At 46.5% G+C, this 19292-nt stretch overlaps 2 protein-coding genes and 1 long non-coding RNA gene across 3 annotated transcripts in view; 1 reads left to right on the top strand and 2 right to left on the bottom strand.

The window, feature by feature from the left end:
* Nucleotides 1-17710, bottom strand: part of LOC126983561 (low-density lipoprotein receptor-related protein 6-like) — a 38827-nt gene extending 21117 nt beyond the window's left edge. The window contains exons 1-7 of the mRNA XM_050836357.1: nt 17541-17710; nt 14601-14683; nt 12820-12948; nt 10544-10734; nt 8006-8216; nt 6967-7077; nt 600-813 (exon numbers count right to left, since the gene is read on the bottom strand). Coding sequence (XP_050692314.1) covers nt 600-813; nt 6967-7077; nt 8006-8216; nt 10544-10734; nt 12820-12948; nt 14601-14683; nt 17541-17601 — 1000 coding nt within the window. The 5' untranslated portion in view covers nt 17602-17710. The remainder of the gene's footprint in view (nt 1-599; nt 814-6966; nt 7078-8005; nt 8217-10543; nt 10735-12819; nt 12949-14600; nt 14684-17540) is intronic.
* On the top strand, nt 827-5611 carry LOC126983562 (uncharacterized). The gene is made up of 2 exons (XM_050836358.1): nt 827-1696; nt 4117-5611. Exons 1-2 carry the CDS (start codon nt 1274-1276, stop codon nt 4405-4407), a joined length of 714 nt encoding a protein of 237 aa, XP_050692315.1. The 5' UTR covers nt 827-1273; the 3' UTR covers nt 4408-5611.
* LOC126983563 (uncharacterized) lies at nt 12955-14588 on the bottom strand. Its single transcript, XR_007735973.1, has 3 exons — nt 14253-14588; nt 13627-13846; nt 12955-13489 (listed from the first exon to the last, which is right to left on the bottom strand). It is a non-coding gene; the product is annotated as an uncharacterized LOC126983563 (long non-coding RNA).
* Nucleotides 17711-19292: the final 1582 nt, after the last annotated feature.

Here is a 19292-nt window from a genome sequence, read left to right as displayed (position 1 = left end):
CGATGGGGGAGATGGGGTGAGAATGGGAGGCGAAAGGATGTGTGTGGGTGTTGAAGGGTCAAGGAAGGGGTGAAGATGATGGGGTGAGGGGTTAGATAAAGGGGAAGTGGGAGTGTTGAAGGGGTAAAGAAAGAGCTGATATGATGGGGAAGGGGAGATGAGACTTGATTGGGGAAGGGGAGATGAGACTTGATTAGGAAGAAGATGGGGTGAAGATGATGGGATTGATGGGGTGAAAAGGGGAAGAAAATGGGTGTAGGTGTGTGTTGAGGGACTGAAGATAGAGAGAAGATGAGAAAGATGGGATGAAAAGAAGGTGTGTGTGTGTGTGTGTGTGTGTGTGTGTGTGTGTGTGTGTGTGTGTTGAGGGATTGAAGAAGGGTAGATAGGATGGGAAAGAGGGGAAATGAGTGTTAACAGGGAGAGGATGATGGGGAAGAAGGGATGAAAAGGGGAAGAGAAAGGGTGTGGGTGTGTGTTGAAGGGTTGAAGAAGATGGGGAATAAGAAAAAAAACTACACACAAAAAAAAAAAAAAAAAAAAAAAATAAAAAAAAAAAATAAATAAATAAATAAATAAATAAAATAAAAACAACTCACCATCTGAACAATTAAACTGATCCAACAGCTTCACACCGGTCGGACACGCGCAGGAGTAGTTTTTGGGTGGCGGGGCGGCCAGGCAGAGATGGCTACACCCCCCATTGTTCTTCTGGCATGGGGTGTGGACATGGGGCTGCTGGGCTGGGTCGTAGACATGGAGGTACATGGGTGACAGGCCCGCCCCTATCTGGTGTTGTTCCTTGCAGCTCCTCTGGAAATGAGTGGGTGGTGGTGAGTGGGTGTGGGTGTGGGTGGGGGGTATGGGGAGAGGGGAGGATAGGCAAGAACACAAGAACATAGGGAGACTGCAAGAGGCTGACTGGCACACACAAGGCAGCTCCCTAAACTTAACCTAACCTAACAAAGCCCCAAACAGTTACTAAAGGAAGCTATGAGAGCACAAGGAAATTATAAGACACACAAAATTGGGAAATGATAACAAGTAACAAACAAGAGGACATAAGCATACACAGACACAAACACACACACACACACACGCACACACAGTTTCCTCACTACTAAGAATGACAGACGTGCCTCACAATCACTCGTACAGAAGAGAATGTGAGATATGGGATAAGAGGAGGGAGGGAAGGAAGGCAGGGTGGATAAAGGAGGGAGGGAGGGTATAGCCCAAGTTCCTCCTTCCTTCCTTTCAGTGGTTCAGTGGCATGGCTGGGCTGCTGCTGCCCCTGCTGCTGCTCTGCTGGGGCCACACAGCCACAGCCTCACCCCAGGCCTGGTGGTGTGCGGCCCATTACCACACCCTGCCTACTACGCAGGCCCCACAAGACCCTGCCGCACCGTGCTACACCAATGAGGATGCAGTCACCCTGGCCCTGCCCATCCTGCTCAGCCTGAAGAACCACTGCCAGGTCAAGAGCAGGCGGTGTGGCTGGGGCATGAATCTCCACCTGCTGGATGGCACAGGGCTCGAGCAAGGTGTGGTTAAGGTGAGGTGGAGTGAGAAGCTTGGTGGAGTGGTCATGTTGGGCATCGTGACCTGTTGCAACTCGTCAAATCTCAACACTTACCGGGTCACTCTCCAGCCTGACCCTGTGGTACACCTGCAGGTGGAGGCAGCAGGGCCACAGGTGACCCTCAGCCTCCTGAAGGCCACAGGGAAGGCCACGGTCATGACCCTCACATTCCAGGATGGCCTGCCCTCCAAAGTGACGGCCAGCCCTTACACACGGTGGGGTTACCCGGCTGCCAACACCACCACCACCACCACTGCTGCCAACACCACCACCACCCCCACCACCAGCCATCCTCTGGTGTTGGTGATCACCGTCCTGGTGGCCATCAGTGTGGTGGTGAGTGTGGCCATGCTGGTGCTGGTGTGGTGTGGGTGGCCTGGAGGGGTCCCTGCCGGGGCCACACGGTGAGGCTGACACACAGCACCCAGGCCAGCACCAAGCAGAGGACCCAGCCCAAGGCCAACCAGTGACCCAGACCACCTAGACCCTGCTGTGTTACTGAGGCAGCACCACCACCACCACCATGAATATGAATAATATAATTTGAGTACAAGGAACTGTAAAAATAGGAGGCCGAAAATCAAATAGTGAAATGACTCAAAATAAACCAAATAAAGTAAAAAAGTAAACTAAAAATGTAAAGTAAAAAGTAAGTAGATAAGAGAAATAAAAATAAACCTGAGAAAAATATTTATGTACACACGTATCAAATTCCTTTGTTATGGTCCTACGAATGCTCACGATAACAAGTCTGAGGAGGAAGAAGGGAGGAAGGAAGGAGGGAAGGGAGGAAGGAAGGAAGGAAGGAAGAAAGAAGGAGGCTATTGTGACTGAGAACAGAGCAAGACTTGATAAGCTGTCCCAATAATGTCATGGAAAACCAAAACATCTCTCTCTCTCTCTCTCTCTCTCTCTCTCTCTCTCTCTCAGTGGGCAGATGATGCTAAGTGGGTGTGTGGGTATGGGTGTGAGGATGGGGTACTGGGGGAGGGGAAGGATTAAGCTGGAAATGGGTGGGTGTTGAGTGCTGGGTATGGGTGTAGGGGAAGGGGGAATATGTAGGTGTGGGGGGGTGAGGACTGAGGTGGAAATGGATGGGTGATGGTGTGTGGTGATGAGGGTGGATGTATGGGTGCTGGGTGTGTGGTGGGTATTTTGGGGCAGCAGTGGGTGATGGTTGGTGTGTGGGGATGGGTGGGTTGGTGGATGTATGGATGCTGGATGTGTGATGGGTGATGGTTGGTGTGGTAATGGGGGTTTTGGTGTAAGGGGGAGGTACTGAGGTGGGAGTGGGTGGGTAGTGGTGGGTGTGTATGGGTGAACTTTTGCTTTACGAGTGGGTGTGGGGTGGCAATGAGTGGGTGGATAAACAAGTGGGGAGGGGAGGCAGTCACGGGTGGGAGGGGTGAGTGGTGACATGCATGGGAGGGAGGAATGGGGAATGGGGGGGGATGGGACAGAGGGGGTGAGTGAGCACTGGGTGGTAGGAAGAGGATGTGTGTGGGTGTGTGGGGTGTTGTATTCATATAGAGGGGGGGGAGGGGGGGGTAATACTGGAAGCAATGAGGGAGATAATAAGGAACCTAAGACTGAGAAAAGATAAAAAGTAACAAAAAAGACACACACACACACACACACACACACACACACACACACACACACACCGCTCCGGTAGCTCAATCGGCTAGAGCGCCACGCTGCAAGGCTTCATGGCCAAACAGGCGGTGGTTCGAGTCCTGCTCAGGCCGGATTCTTTCCGTTGACTAGGAGTGGTTACTGTCCCCCCTTGAGCAAGGGGGATGGGGTGTGTGGTGTGTGAGGTCCTGGCAGTACCCAGAGATTGACAAGAATGAGCACTTGCTCGCGTCGTGAGGGTACCTGCTGGCAAAAGCGAGTCCAACTCGTGATCAGGCCGTGGTGAATTACACACACACTTTCCTCACTACTAAGAATGCTAGACATGTGCATCACTATCATCCATACAGAAGAGGATGTGAGATATGAGAGGGAGGGAGAGAGGGAAGGAAGGAGGGGTAGCTAAAGGAGGAAGGGAACAGCCCAAGTTCCTCCTTCCTCTCTTTCAGTGGCTCTGCTCCTCCTCAGCCTCTGGCATGGCTGGGCTGCTGCTGCCCCTGCTGTTGCTCTGCTGGGGCCACACAGCCACAGCCACACCCCAGGCCTGGTGGTGTGCTGCCCATTACCACACCCTGCCTACCACACAGGCCCCACAAGACCCTGCCGCACCGTGTTACACCACTGAGGATGCAGTCACCCTGGCCCTGCCCATCCTGCTCAGCCTCAATAACCACTGCCAGGTCAAGAGCAGGCGGTGTGGCTGGGACATGAATCTCCGCCTGAGGGATGACAGAGGGTTCCAGCACGGTGTGGTTAAGGTATGGTGGAGTCAGAAGCTTGGTGGAGTGGTCATGTTGGGCACCATGACTTGTTGCAGCTCGCCAATCCGCAACACTTCCCGGGCCACTCTCCAGCCTGACCCTGTGGTACACCTGCAGGTGGAGGCAGCAGGGCCACAGGTGACCCTCAGCCTCCTGAAGGCCACAGGGAAGGCCACAGTCATGACCCTCACATTCCAGGATGGCCTGCCCTCCAAAGTGACGGCCAGCCCTTACACACGGTGGGGTTACCCGGCTGCCAACACCACCACCACCACTGCTGCCAACACCACCACCACCCCCACCACCAGCCATCCTCTGGTGTTGGTGATCACCGTCCTGGTGGCCATCAGTGTGGTGGTGAGTGTGGCCATGCTGGTGCTGGTGTGGTGTGGGTGGCCTGGAGGGGTCCCTGCCGGGGCCACACGGTGAGGCTGACACACAGCACCCAGGCCAGCACCAAGCAGAGGACCCAGCCCAAGGCCAACCAGTGACCCAGACCACCTAGACCCTGCTGTGTTACTGAGGCAGGTGGTGGCTGCTTCCACCACCACCACCACCACTGCTGCCACCACCATCACCACCGCTGCCACCACCATCACCACCACCACCGCTGCCACCACCATCACCACCACCACCGCTGCCACCACCATCACCACCACCACCGCTGCCACCACCATCACCACCACCACCGCTGCCACCACCATCACCACCACTGGCACCTTCCAAAACAGTGTCATGGTAAGCACTCAACACAACCTATACTATCCATGTCTGTCAGCTTTTCTACTATAGTCAGAGACAAATATGAAGTCTTTCCGGGTGGGGCCCGAACCTCTTCCCAGGGCTGCTGTGATAGACTGAGGACTGGCCAATACTTTTTTTTCTTTCTACAGTAAAGGAAACAGCTCAAGGGCAAAAACAAATAAATGCATAAAAGACCACAAGCACTGCTCCTATAAAAAAGGGGGGTGGAGTGGCTTAAAGAGAGAGTGGCAAATCTCAAAACAAATACAAACAACAATGCCCGCTAGTTATGCTCCTAAAAAAAAAAAAAAAATAAATAAATAAATAAATAAATAAAAGGGAAGACAAGGGTAGAGAAGTGGTCAAGAGGTCAATTTTGTAAGTTTGGAGCATCGTGTAATGGCACTGTCCCCTCAAGAGCTGACTACTGAGGGAACAGAGTTGTCAATAAGGCAAGGTATCACAGTTCATGCAAATATCACTTCCCTCCACCAGGAACTTCCTCTCAAAAACAAAACAGGTGGTGGAAATGAAGAAGGCAACTGTGAGGTCTATGTCTATGGAAGTCTATGGAAGGGAAAATAAGGATGATAAATGAAAAGAAGAAGAAGAAGGTGAAGAAGGAAGAGGAGGAAGGGACGAGAAAAAAGAAAAAATGAAATAAAAGAGAAAAGAAAGAATTAGAATGAGATAGAAGAATAAGTTGAGATAGAAGAAGAAGCAAAAGAAGAAGAGAAAGAAGCACAAGAAGAAGGCAATGAAGAAGAAGAAGAAAAGATGATAGTGATGAAAAAGAAGTCTATCAAAGGTGAGAGAGTAAACTGTGGAGTGATGGAGGTGGTCATGTTGCCAGGCAGTGACGGGAAACAAAAAAACAAAGTCGGCCAAAAAATAAATAAATAAATAAATAAATAAATAAATAAATAAATAAATAAATAAAAAAATAAAAAAATGTCCAGAATAGGAATACTCTGGTTCATGCTAATATATTACTAAAACATTGGGCAGCGCTTGCATGGCCCTAACATATATTTTCTTCCCTTTCTATTGCTTTGATCAACCACTCAGAAGTAACTCTAAACTCAAGATGCCTCAATAAATAAAACAGGCAATATTCTCAGACACTTTTGGCTCTCACAATGAATATTCCCAAAGGCCGCAAAGGAGATTGGTTGGGTTCCCATGTGTGTTCATCCTGTTCATGGTGCAGAAGCCTTGTACAACTATCACTAGGCTCATTAAACTACCCATGGAAATACCCACAACCACTGCTAAGGCCTTATCGAATGTGGGTGTGTAAGCCATGAGATGTTACAGAATATGACCCATGGATAATTTGAGTACAGGAAGAAACACTGTAAAAATAAGATGCCAAAAATCCTATGACAAAATGACAAAACTAGGTGAATAAAGTGAAAAAGTAGACTAAAAGTAAGTACATAAAACAAATAAAAGTGAACCTAAAAAAAACACTTATGTACATAAATTCAGATTCAACAGACATAGGCAAGAACTGGTTTACTAAAAGAGTGGTGAATGAGTGGAACAGGCTTGGCAGTCATGTTGTAGGTGGCAACAACATAGATACATTCAAGAAGAGGCTGGATAAATTCATGGATAGTGAGGTGAGGTGGGGTTAGGATTACAGGAGCTGCCTCTTGTGGACTCTTTACGTTCTTATGTTCTTAATGTAAAGAGAAAAGTAAGTAGATAAGACAAATAAAAATAAACCTAAGAAAAATGTTTATATCAACCTCCTTTGTTATGGTTCCACGTACACTCATGATAGCAAAGTATGAGGAGAGAGAAGGAAGGAAGGAAGGATAGAAGGGAGGAAGGAGGGAGGAAGGAAGGAAGGAGGAGGTTATTGTGACAGTGCAAGACTTGATAAGCTGTCCCAAGAATGTCATGGAAAGCCTAAACAATCTCTCTCTCTCTCTCTTTCCTATACTATTTTTCTTCTTTTCTTCCAGTCACAAATATACCAAGTTTTTATGCGCATCTCTCTTTCTCCTATATTATTCTTTTTCTTTTCTTCCGGGTCACAAATTTACCAAGTTTTTATGTGCATCTCTCTCTCTCTCTCTCTCTCTCTTACACTCTTACACACCCACCTACTCTCAAAAACCTCTCATACACTTTCCCATAAACTCTCTCCCACACACACTCAAGCTTGGACAGGAACAACAATGGAAACAAAACAGAACATGAAAAACAACCTCTCCCTCTCTCTCCCACACTTACCCCCTCATCAATGGTGCAGTAGTGGATGGCGCGCGTCTCCCAGTCCGTCCAGTACAGTGTGTGGTTGAAGTATGTGAGGGCGAAGGGGTGTGGCAGTTTCCCCTGTACTACCTGTAGGAGGGGGACGACACATCACACCTCTGCTCATTATTAGGGGGGTTAGAAGTAAAAGTAGAAGTAGTAGTAGTAGTAGTAGTGGTGGTAGTAGATGATAAGGGGTGGAGGTGAAAGTCTTAAAGGTTTAAATGATTGCTTCCTTTCCTTTGCTTATATGATTCCTCCTCCTCCTCCTCCTCCTCCTCTTCTTCTTCTTCCTCCTCCTCCTCCTGATTGACCTCTTCCTTCTGTGCCCTCATCAATGTTCTCTTCCTCTTCCTCCTCCTCTTCTTCCCCTCCCTCTCCCATTTCCTCCTCTTCCTCCTGTTTACCTCTCCTTCCCCTCCATATCCCATTTCCTCTTGTTTACCTCTTCCCTTCTTACCACAGTTCCTCTTCCTCCTCCTCTTTCCCTTCCTACCTCATTTCCTCCTCCTCCTCCTCTTCCCTTTCCACCATTATTCATCTTCCTCTTTTATTCTCCTACTTAACTCCTATTCCCTTGTCTACCTCACTTTCTCTTCCTCTTCCTCTTTTGCCTGTTTATCTCCTCCTCCTCCTCCTTTCCTTCCCTCTTTCCTCAAGTTTCCCAAGTCCTTCTACCTTCTAATCTTCATTCCTTCTGTGCCCATCAAAATCATTCCCCTTCCAACCAATCTTTCTCTTCCTCCTCCTAGTTATCTCCTTCCTCTTCCTCCTCCTCCTCCAGCTTCTGTTTTCTTCTCTCTTCTTCCTTACCTCCCTCCTCCTGTGCCCATCAAAGCCCTTCCCCTTCTTACCATATTTTCTCTTCCTCCTCCTTTTTCTTCCTCTTCCTCCTCCTCCTCCTCCAGCTTCTGTTCTCTTTTCTCTTCTTCCTTACCTCCCTCCTCCTGTGCCCATTAAAGCCCTTCCCCTTCCTACCATATTTTCTCTTCCTCTTCCTCCTCCTCCTCCTCCTTACCTCCTTCCTACTGCGGCCATCAAAGTCCACGGAGGCAATGTAGGAGAACTTTGCATCGGCCCAGTAGATGACGCGGCGCTGGGTGTCGATGGTGAGTCCGTTGGGCCAGAATATCTCGTCCTTTACGATGACGACGCGCGTGGCAGAGTCGCCGTTCATGCCCGCCCGCTCTATCTTAGGGTTCTCGCCCCAGTCGGTCCAGAACATTAGCCTGGGGTGCGGAGGAAGGGGGGTTGGTTAGCATTGGTGGTGTTTCATGGGCCGGGTAAGACTGTAGGAGACTTGGAGGCAGTGTATTGAGGTTTTGACAGCGCTGGGTATTGAGAGACTTAAGAGGTTTTGACAGTGCTGGGTACTGAGAGACTGAAGAGGTTTTGACAGTGCTGGGTATGGGAGAGACTGAAGAGGTTTTGACAGCGCTGGGTATTGAGAGACTGAAGAGGTTTTGACAGTGCTGGGTATTGGAGAGACTGAAGAGGTTTTGACAGCGCTGGGTATTGGAGAGACTGAAGAGGTTTTGACAGTGCTGGGTAGTGAGAGACTGAAGAGGTTTTGACAGTGCTGGGTATGGGAGAGACTTAAGAGGTTTTGACAGCGCTGGGTATTGAGAGACTGAAGAGGTTTTGACAGTGCTGGGTATTGGAGACTGAAGAGGTTTTGACAGTGCTGGGTATTGAGAGACTGAAGAGGTTTTGACAGTGCTGGGTATTGAGAGACTGAAGAGGTTTTGACAGTGCTGGGTATTGAGAGACTGAAGAGGTTTTGACAGTGCTGGGTATTGGAGACTGAAGAGGTTTTGACAGCGCTGGGTATTGAGAGACTGAAGAGGTTTTGACAGTGCTGGGTATTGGAGACTGAAGAGGTTTTGACAGTGCTGGGTATTGAGAGACTGAAGAGGTTTTGACAGTGCTGGGTATTGAGAGACTGAAGAGGTTTTGACAGTGCTGGGTATTGAGAGACTGAAGAGGTTTTGACAGCACTGGGTATTGGAGAGACTGAAGAGGTTTTGACAGTGCTGGGTATGGGAGAGACTTAAGAGGTTTTGACAGCGCTGGGTATTGAGAGACTGAAGAGGTTTTGACAGTGCTGGGTATTGAGAGACTGAAGAGGTTTTGACAGCACTGGGTATTGAGAGACTGAAGAGGTTTTGACAGCACTGGGTATTGGAGAGACTGAAGAGGTTTTGACAACGCTGGGTATTGAGAGACTTAAGAGGTTTTGACAGCGCTGGGTATTGGAGAGATTGAAGAGGTTTTGACAGTGCTGGGTATTGAGAGACTGAAGAGGTTTTGACAGCGCTGGGTATTGGAGAGACTTAAGAGGTTTTGACAGTGCTGGGTATTGGAGAGACTGAAGAGGTTTTGACAGTGCTGGGTATTGGAGAGACTGAAGAGGTTTTGACAGTGCTGGGTATGGGAGAGACTGAAGAGGTTTTGACAGTGCTGGGTATGGGAGAGACTGAAGAGGTTTTGACAGTGCTGGGTATTGAGAGACTGAAGAGGTTTTGACAGTGCTGGGTATTGAGAGACTGAAGAGGTTTTGACAGTGCTGGGTATTTGAGAGACTGAAGAGGTTTTGACAGTGCTGGGTATTGAGAGACTGAAGAGGTTTTGACAGTGCTGGGTATGGGAGAGACTTAAGAGGTTTTGACAGCGCTGAGTATTGAGAGACTGAAGAGGTTTTGACAGTGCTGGGTATTGGAGACTGAAGAGGTTTTGACAGTGCTGGGTATTGAGAGACTGAAGAGGTTTTGACAGTGCTGGGTATTGAGAGACTGAAGAGGTTTTGACAGCACTGGGTATTGAGAGACTGAAGAGGTTTTGACAGCACTGGGTATTGGAGAGACTGAAGAGGTTTTGACAACGCTGGGTATTGAGAGACTTAAGAGGTTTTGACAGCGCTGGGTATTGGAGAGACTGAAGAGGTTTTGACAGTGCTGGGTATTGAGAGACTGAAGAGGTTTTGACAGCACTGGGTATTGGAGAGACTTAAGAGGTTTTGACAGCGCTGGGTATTGGAGAGACTGAAGAGGTTTTGACAACGCTGGGTATTGGAGAGACTGAAGAGGTTTTGACAGTGCTGGGTATGGGAGAGACTGAAGAGGTTTTGACAGTGCTGGGTACTGGAGAGACTGAAGAGGTTTTGACAGTGCTGGGTATTGAGAGACTGAAGAGGTTTTGACAGTGCTGGGTATGGGAGAGACTTAAGAGGTTTTGACAGCGCTGGGTATTGAGAGACTGAAGAGGTTTTGACAGTGCTGGGTATTGGAGAGACTGAAGAGGTTTTGACAGTGCTGGGTATTGGAGAGACTGAAGAGGTTTTGACAGTGCTGGGTATTGGAGAGACTGAAGAGGTTTTGACAGTGCTGGGTATTGGAGAGACTGAAGAGGTTTTGACAGTGCTGGGTATTGGAGAGACTGAAGAGGTTTTGACAGTGCTGGGTATTGGAGAGACTGAAGAGGTTTTGACAGCTCTGGAAGAAGAATAGAAGAAGAAGAAGAAAAAAAGATCACCACCATCACCACCCTCATCGCTCACCCTTCTGACGGCACCAGCGCGATGGCCCGGGGCTGGTCCAGGTCTTGCCAGTACAACACCCGACGCAGGCCGCTGTACAGGCCCGCCACCTCCACTTTGTTGGTGTCGGAGTCGGTCCAGTACAGCTTGCGGCCCAGCCAGTCCACCGCCAGGCCATCCGGTGACACAATGCCCCGGGAAATGACTGTCACCTGTGGGAATGGGGAGTGGATGAGTGTGGGGGTCCTGGGATTGTGGGTGTGGGGAGGGATGGGAAAGGGCTGAGTGGGGGTATAAATGGGGCCTGGGGTTATGTGGGGTGTGGGTGACTAGGAGCCCTGGGGATGTGGAGGGATGGGGAAGGGCTGAGTGGGGGTATAAATGGGGCCTGGAGTTCCATGGGGTGTGGGTGACTAGGGGCCCTGGGGATGTGGAGGGATGGGAAGGGCTGCATGGAGGGGTACAAAAGAGAGATTGGGGTTAAGCAAGGTGTGGGATGTTTTCTTAATCTTTCATTCCCTATAATGCCTCCAATTTTCTATCCCATTTTCTTTTCTTTTTTACAACAAAGGAGACAGCTCAAGGGCACAAAAAAGGAAACAATAATAATAAAAAAAGCCCGCTACTCGCTGCTCCTAACAAGAATCCAAGGAGGTGGCTGAAAGATGGGTCAATTGCAGGATATTCTTTCCAATTGTTCTCCTCCTCCCTTTTTACTTCCCTGTTCCCATACAATTTACTTTTCATCTCCATTATCATATTCCTTTACACAGTCTTCATCATATATAGTTGTCATTTCCTCTCCTTTGTAGCCTTTTCTTATATCACATCCCTCAACATTAATTCCAGTTTATATTTTATCAGCCCTTTTTAACCCGGTAGCAGAGATGGGCCATATTTGTAGCTTTACCATGTACCAGCGATGGGCCAAATTTTTGCCATGATATAAACCCCCCAAAATAGATGATGCATAAACTGATCACAAATGCGTCGATATGTATTATGAAATGGTTTGCGCGAGTGATGATTTTTTTTTCTTTTTTTTCGCTTAGAGGGGCCATTAAGAAACATGATCCCCGCAGCTACCAAGTTAACTGTCTCTTCCTTCCTCCCGCACACTATCCTCCCCTCCATCCCGTTCATCTCCCATAACATCGCCAATCACGTCCACATGGGGTGAGGAGATATAAGGGGGAAAGGGTGGATAACTGGGTGTTGTATAAGAATGGTGTTAAATAATGGTGGAAATAAGGGTTTGTAAATGCTTCAATGTGTTAACCTTGGTACGAAAGGAGGCAAGGAAGAAGCGATTAAGGTACGAGGGAAGAACTCGTTTATGATTGACTGGGAGATTTTTTTTTTTTTTTTTTTTTTTACAACAAGGAAGACAGCTCAAGGTAATTAAACAAAAAAGTAAGAAATAAAACCAACAAGGAACTGCTCCAATAACAGTTACAAAAATAAGAGGTTGATTTAACTGATAAAACTAAAGTCTGATAATGATTTTGGAATTTCTGTATTGATTTGATCTCTCTCTCTCTCCTTATATTCCATTTTCTTCGTCTTGTTTTCAATCTTTCTTTCTTTTCCTTCCTTTTCCTCAACTTTGCTTCCATGTTGTTTTTTTAATTTCTCCATCTTTCCTTTCCTTCCCCTTTTATTCTCTTTTCCTTCACCATTCCTCCTTTTCCTCCCCTTTCCTCTTTTCCCTTACCATTCTTCCTTTTCCTCCCCTTTCCTCTTTTCTCTTACCATTCCTCCTTTTCCTCCCCTTTCCTCTTTTCCCTTACCATTCTTCCTTTTCCTCCCCTTTCCTCTTTTCCCTTACCATTCTTCCTTTTCCTCCCCTTTCCTCTTTTCCTCCTTTTCTTCTCCTTTTCCCTCTTTTCCCTTACCATTCTTCCTTTTCCTCCCCTTTCCTCTTTTCTCTTACCATTCCTCCTTTTCCTCCCCTTTCCTCTTTTCCCTTACCATTCCTCCTTTTCCTCCCCTTTCCTCTTTTCCCTTACCATTCCTCCTTTTCCTCCCCTTTCCTCTTTTCTCTTACCATTCCTCCTTTTCCTCCCCTTTCCTCTCTTCCTTTTCCTCCCCTTTCCTCTTTTCTCTTACCATTCCTCCTTTTCCTCCCCTTTCCTCTTTTCCCTTACCATTCTTCCTTTTCATCCCCTTTCCTCTTTTCCCTTACAATTCTTCCATTTCTTTCCCTTTCCTTCACCATTCCTCTTCCTCTTTCTTCTTTTCCCTTACCATTCTTCCTTTTCATCCCCTTCCCCGTTCCTCCCTCTCTTTCCCCTCACCTCCTTGTGGTCCTTGGCTCCCTGTGTAGTGTTGACCTGGACACACTTGATGAGCTCATTGTCGATATCCGTCCAGCACACCAACTGGCCCTCGTAGTAGTAGTCCACGCAGGCTGCATCCGTGACATCCTGCGGCGGTGATTAATAGAGGCAGTGAGCGACATCCTAACTTGACAAAATCGTATAATGGTGTCACATGCTGTATTAGTATCAGATGGGTAAGTGGTGATTGTGGTGGTGAATGGATGGTGAGTTAGCTGAGTATAAAGAAACCCTAAGTGGTGATGGGTAGAATGGTGGTGATAGGGGTGGTGATGGGTGCTATTTACTGCCTTCCGGTGGTGGTGGAGGTAGTGGTGATGGGTGGAGGTGGAATTAGTGGTGATGTGGGTAGTGGTGGTGGGTGGTGATAGGGAAAGCAGTGGTGTTGATGGTGATAAGACCCAACATCATACTGACATCTCCTCGTCCTCCTTTCTAATCAATTGTAATCAGTTTTGTTGTTTTGGTCATATATAAAAAAGCACTGCCTGTAATTTTTTTAGGAGATACTTGAACACTTCACAATCACACATCTGCCTATACCCTCACTCTTCCTTCCTTCCTTCTTTCTTTCCTTCCTTCCCTCTGTCTTTCTCTCACTGTTTTCCTGCCTTCCTTCTTCACACACCTGTCATCTCCCTCTCCTTAGTTTCCCTTTCTTCTCTCTTTTTTTTTATGCCTTCCTTTTTCACACATCTGTCCTCTCCTTCACCTTTCCTTCCTTCCTTCTTTCTCATTTTATTCCTGTCTCCCTTCTTCACACACCTGTCATCTCCCTTACCTTAATTTTCCTTCCTTCTCTCTTTTTTTTATGCCTTCCTTTTTCACACATCTGTCCTCTCCTTCACCTTTCCTTCCTTCCTTCTTTCTCATTTTATTCCTGTCTCCCTTCTTCACACATATGTCATCTCCCTCTCCTTAGTTTCCCTTCCTTCTCTCATTTTTTTCCTGCCTTCCTTTTTCACACATCTGTCCTCTCCTTCACCTTTCCTTCCTTCCTTCTTTCTCATTTTATTCCTGTCTCCCATCTCCCCCTTTTTTTCCTTTTCTTCTCTTTTTTTTTTGCCTTCCTTTTTCACACATCTGTCCTCTCCTTCAATTCCTTCCTTCTTTCCTTCACCTTTCCTTCCTTCCTTCTTTCTCATTTTATTCCTGTCTCCTTCTTCACATATGTCATCTCCCTCTCCTTAGTTTCCCTTCCTTCTCTCATTTTTTTCCTGCCTTCCTTTTTCACACATCTGTCCTCTCCTTCACCTTTCCTTCCTTCCTTCTTTCTCATTTTATTCCTGTCTCCCTTCTTCACACATATGTCATCTCCCTCTCCTTAGTTTCCCTTCATTCTCTCATTTTTTTCCTGCCTTCCTTTTTCACACATCTGTTCTCTCCTTCACATTTCCTTCCTCCCTTTCTTCTCTCATTTTCTTCCTTCCTTCCTACCTTCTTTCTATTTTTTTTCCTGCCTTCCTTTCTTCACACTTGACACCTCCCTCACCTTTCCTTCAATCATTCTTTCCTTTCTTCTCTCATGTTTTCCTTCCTTCCTTTAACACATATCTGTCAACTCACTCATCTTCACAATCACACACCTGTCAAGCTCACCTTCCCACACCTGTCAAACTCACCTTCACTTTCACCTTCAATCACACACCTGCCCCTTTCACTTTCACACACCTGTTCACTCACCTTTCCACACCTGTCAAACTCACCTTCACTTTCAATCACACACCTGTCAGACTCACCTTTACAATCACCTGGTGCCGTTCCTTGCCGACCTCAATAATCCGAATGTCCTTCCGATTTGCAAAGAGCAGCTCGGGGTAGCCTGGGGGGAGGGGGGACATGGTTAGCAGGAGGCATGGAAGCAGGTAACAGCAGGCCATCATCATATATTATTAAACTGTTGGATGATAAAGACCTTTCCTAATGTGCTCCAACTATCTATATGGTGTAAGTGTACTTCATCTTGTTCTGGCAAATGCTCTAACTTCATCTCTTCCTTAAAGTTCTTCACCTCTCTGTGTAAAATTAGTGTACTTCATCTTGTTCTGGCAAATGCTCTAACTTCATCTCTTCCTTAAAGTTCTTCACCTCTCTGTGTAGTGTTAGTGTACTTCATCCTGTTCTGGCAAATGCTCTAACTTCATCTCTTCCTTAAAGTTCTTCACCTCTTTGTGTAAAATTAGTGTACTTCATCCTGTTCTGGCAAATTCTCTAACTTCATCTCTTCCTTAACTCAGTACCAGCGACGGGCCAAATTTGTGGCTTTACCGTGTACCAGCAACGGGCCAAATTTTTGCCATGATATAAACCCCCCAAAATAGATGATGCATAAACTCATCACAAATGCGTTGATATGTATTATGAAATAGTTTGCGTGAGTGATGATTTTTTTCTCATTTTCTCGCTTAGAGGGACCATTCCTACTTTTAGTTTCTTTATTGCCTCCTCTATGTCAGCCCTATTCCAGAAGTACCTATCTACCTACACACCAATCACCCGTGACTACAGTGAAAGGCACAGCGTCAAGTGTATCATGTATTTGACAAATCTAACCTTACATAACCTGACCTGGCCTAACTTAAGTAACCTAACCAAACCAGACACCCCCCACTGCTCTAACCTGACACCCCCCACTGCTCTAACCTGACACCCCCCACTGCTCTAACCTGACACCCCCCACTGCTCTAACCTGACACCCCCCACTGCTCTAACCTGACACCCCCCACTACTCTAACCTAACCTCACCCCCCCACTACTCTAACCTGACACCCCCCACTGCTCTAACCTAACCTCACCCCCCCACTGCTCTAACACCCCCACTGCTCTAACACCCCCACTGCTCTAACCTGACACCCCCACTTCCCCACTGCTCTAACCTCACACCCCCACTGCTCTAAACCTCACACCCCACTGCTCTAACCTGACACCCCCCACTGCTCTAACCTAACCTGACACCCCCCACTGCCAAAATACAATGTGCTCATAAACTTTATACATCAATATATTTAATTTTCCTTAGATGGCTACCTTTATTTCCATATTAGCCCAAAACTATTCATGACCATAAACCTAAACTTTATAATCTGAGAGTTGGAGAAGTGTAGCCCATATCACAACTAGGTACACACACAAAGGCACACACACGCTATCAGCCCCCTTATCATCCTTATCAATGGCGCCAACACCACAAGTCTTATATTAAATTTCAGAGGAGAGAGAGAGAGAGAGAGAGAATTTGTAGTCCTATGCATTCGAGGGAACATGACACACACACGCACACACACATGCATACTCACACACAAAATCCAAAAATAAGACAAGAAAAACAATAAATAACACAAAATACATCAGCCTCCCACACTCATTCCCGCCCTCGGTATTTATTTTCTTTATCGCCTCTTCCTATTTTTGTTGTTGTTGTTATTGCTTTTTCTCCCACTTGACTGTTTGATAGTTTTGATTTTTTTCTTTCTTTCTTTTAGCTCCATTGGGTGTTTAGAGGCCAAGAGGAAACATTTTGGCCTCCCTCAAACATGCTCCTTTTCATTTCATTTTTTCAGTTCCTTTTAATATCTTTTTCTCAGTCTCTTTTAATTCCCTTCTTACAGTTCCCTTTAATTCCTTTTTCTCAGTCCCTCATAATTCCTTTTCCTCAGTCCCTTTTAATTCTCTTCTTACAGTTCCTCTTAATTCCTTTTTCTTAGTCCCTCATAATTCCTTTTCCTCAATCCCTTTTAATTCCCTTCTTACAGTTCCTCTTAATTCCTTTTTCTTAGTCCCTCATAATTCCTTTTCCTCAATCCCTTTTAATTCCCTTCTTACAGTTCCTCTTAATTCCTTTTTCTTAGTCCCTCATAATTCCTTTTCCTCAATCCCTTTTAATTCCCTTCTTACAGTTCCTCTTAATTCCTTTTTCTTAGTCCCTCATAATTCCTTTTCCTCAATCCCTTTTAATTCCCTTCTTACAGTTCCTCTTAATTCCTTTTTCTTAGCCTTTCTTAATTCCCTTTTCTCAGTCCCTATTAATTCCTTTTTCTCAGTCCCTCATAATTCCTCCTTCAGTCCCTTTTAATTTTCTACTTACAGTTCCTTTTAATTCCCTTTTTACAGTTCCTCTTAATTCCTCTTTCTTAGCCTTTCTTAATTCTCTTTTCTGTCCCTATTAATTCCTTTTTCTCAGTCCCTATCAATTCCTCTTCCTCTTGAGTGTTTTAGGGGGCCAGATCTTTCTATTAGTTCCTCTGGGTTGTTGTTGTTTCCTTCCATTTGATAGTTATTAGATATTTAGTTTAATTATTTACATTTTTTCTCTTTCAAACACTCCTCCTCTTCTTCCTCTTGAGTGTTTTAGGGTGCTAGTTCATCCTTAGTTACTCTGGCATGTTGTTGTTTCTTCCCATTTGTTAGTTATTAGATATTAAGTTTAATTATCCACGTTTTTTCTCTCTCTCCCTCTCGAGCACCTCCCCCCCCCCCCCTCCCCATGTAAACAAACCCTCCTTGTATCAACTCTTGTGCTATTTTGACCTATTTTTTACCCCGTGTGTGCATCCCCCAGCCCCCCAGGACACCAGGGCACGGGGGAATGATAGATAATAAAATATGGAGAGTCCCACCCGGTAAATATGGCGAGAAATATGATAATTAGCCCGTAAATGAGAGAGGTGGCGGAGGCTCACCTATGGCCAGGGCGGCGAGGGCGAGGAGCAGCGGGGCGGTGCAGGGGCGGGGCGGGAGCATTATGGCCGCTCATCGCCGCGCGGGGCACCGGCACAGCGGCATGACACCCTGGGAGGCACACTGACACAACACCTCCTCGGCAGCTCCTCTCTCACCCCGCGGCCATCACACTCTGAGGCTGGAGGGTACCGATAAACAAGTACCGATGTTAGTGGTTCCTATCTGATATCGGTACCAAACGTCTTAGTACCGGTACCGTAAAATACTTGCCCTCTGATCTGGATAATTATATCCAAGTTTATGAGCGCGGTCTAGCACATTAGCGTATTTTGGCAGTATTTGGTCAGGTTAGATATAGTTCGGTTAGGTTAGGTATTAGGTTGATTTGTTAAGTTGACGGTAATTCTTTACTGTTTGTAGCTCGCAACGGCCACCGAGAGAGTGGACCTCGGGGCAAATAGTATCTAGAGAAAGGGAATTTGTTTTACATCTTGAGGGTGCAGACTATAAAGACCCTTCTAGCCTACTGTAAAAGCCCCAATATCGGTACCGGCACTGATACTGTCGGTACCAAATTTTTCAGTACCGCTATTACCGGTACTGAAATTATCGGTGCCAGTGCTCAGCCTTACCACATTGTCGTACTCAGCATATCGCAGTTATATTTCTCTCTCTCAAAACTACTGCGCCCACACCAATAACGGTATCCCATCAAATTTACAGTAAAAAATATGGCTAGTTTTACATTTTAAAAGACCAGAAAAGACAAACTGACTATTCCGAAGCTGTTTTGATTCTCGCGTTTTTTGGTAATCGTCGTACATCTTTATACGCTATGCTCCTCCGCCCCCCAATGGCCGCGGCGCGTCCCCTCCGCGGCCCACGCTAGTTCTGGCCCTTCTCGCTCACGCACTGTTTTATGGCCGTTTTTATTCACTCGCTGGGGGAATTAGGCTTCACACGGCACTAAAACGGGATCACTGAGTCATTTCCTACGGCTGTATAACGTGTATGGAGGCCACGCGAACTTGTTAGATTTTCCCGGAATTTCTACGTTACAAGAGGACTAATTTACATTCGTTTGCACAGTATACCTCTTCCCCTCTTCTTCCCTTGCCTCCATCTTCATCCGTTTTCTCTCCCCTCTTCTTTATTCTTTCTCTTCTCTTCTTCCCTTTTCTTCCCTTAATTCTCTCCCATTCCCCATTTCTTTCTCTTCCCTTTTTCTTATTTCTTCTTCTCTCCATTTTCTTTCCCCTCTTTTTCCTTCCCTCTTCTTCCTTTGCCTCCATCTTCATCCGTTTTCTCTCCCCTCTTCTTTATTCCTTCTTCTTCCCTATTTCTTTCCTCCCCTTTCTTCCCTTCTCTCCCATCCCTATTTCTTTCCTCAATTTCTTTCTCTTCCCTTTTTCCCTCCATTTCTTTCCTCCAATTTCTCTCCCATTCCTCCATTTCTTTCGATCTCCCTTTTCTCTCCCCTTTTCTTTCTCTTCCCCTCTCTCCCTCTTTCCTCCCTTTCCTCCATTTCTTTCCTTCGTTTCCTTCTCCTTTCTCTCCCTTTTCTTTTATCGACGAAGAGAAAGAAAGAGAAAGAGAGAGAGAGAGAGAGAGAGAGAGAGAGAGAGAGAGAGAGAGAGAGAGAGAGAGAGAGAGAGAGAGAGAGAAGAAAGAAAGAAAGAAAAAGAAAAAAAAATCGCTTGGTCATGTCGGCATCTCTTTGGTCACAATAATCTCTCTCTCTCATTGCTGCC

This window comes from Eriocheir sinensis, chromosome 54, assembly GCF_024679095.1.
Source record: "Eriocheir sinensis breed Jianghai 21 chromosome 54, ASM2467909v1, whole genome shotgun sequence".
Lineage (NCBI taxonomy): Eukaryota > Metazoa > Arthropoda > Malacostraca > Decapoda > Varunidae > Eriocheir > Eriocheir sinensis.
Note: the sequence above shows the minus strand (reverse complement) of the source record. Positions and strands in the feature narration are given on the sequence as shown.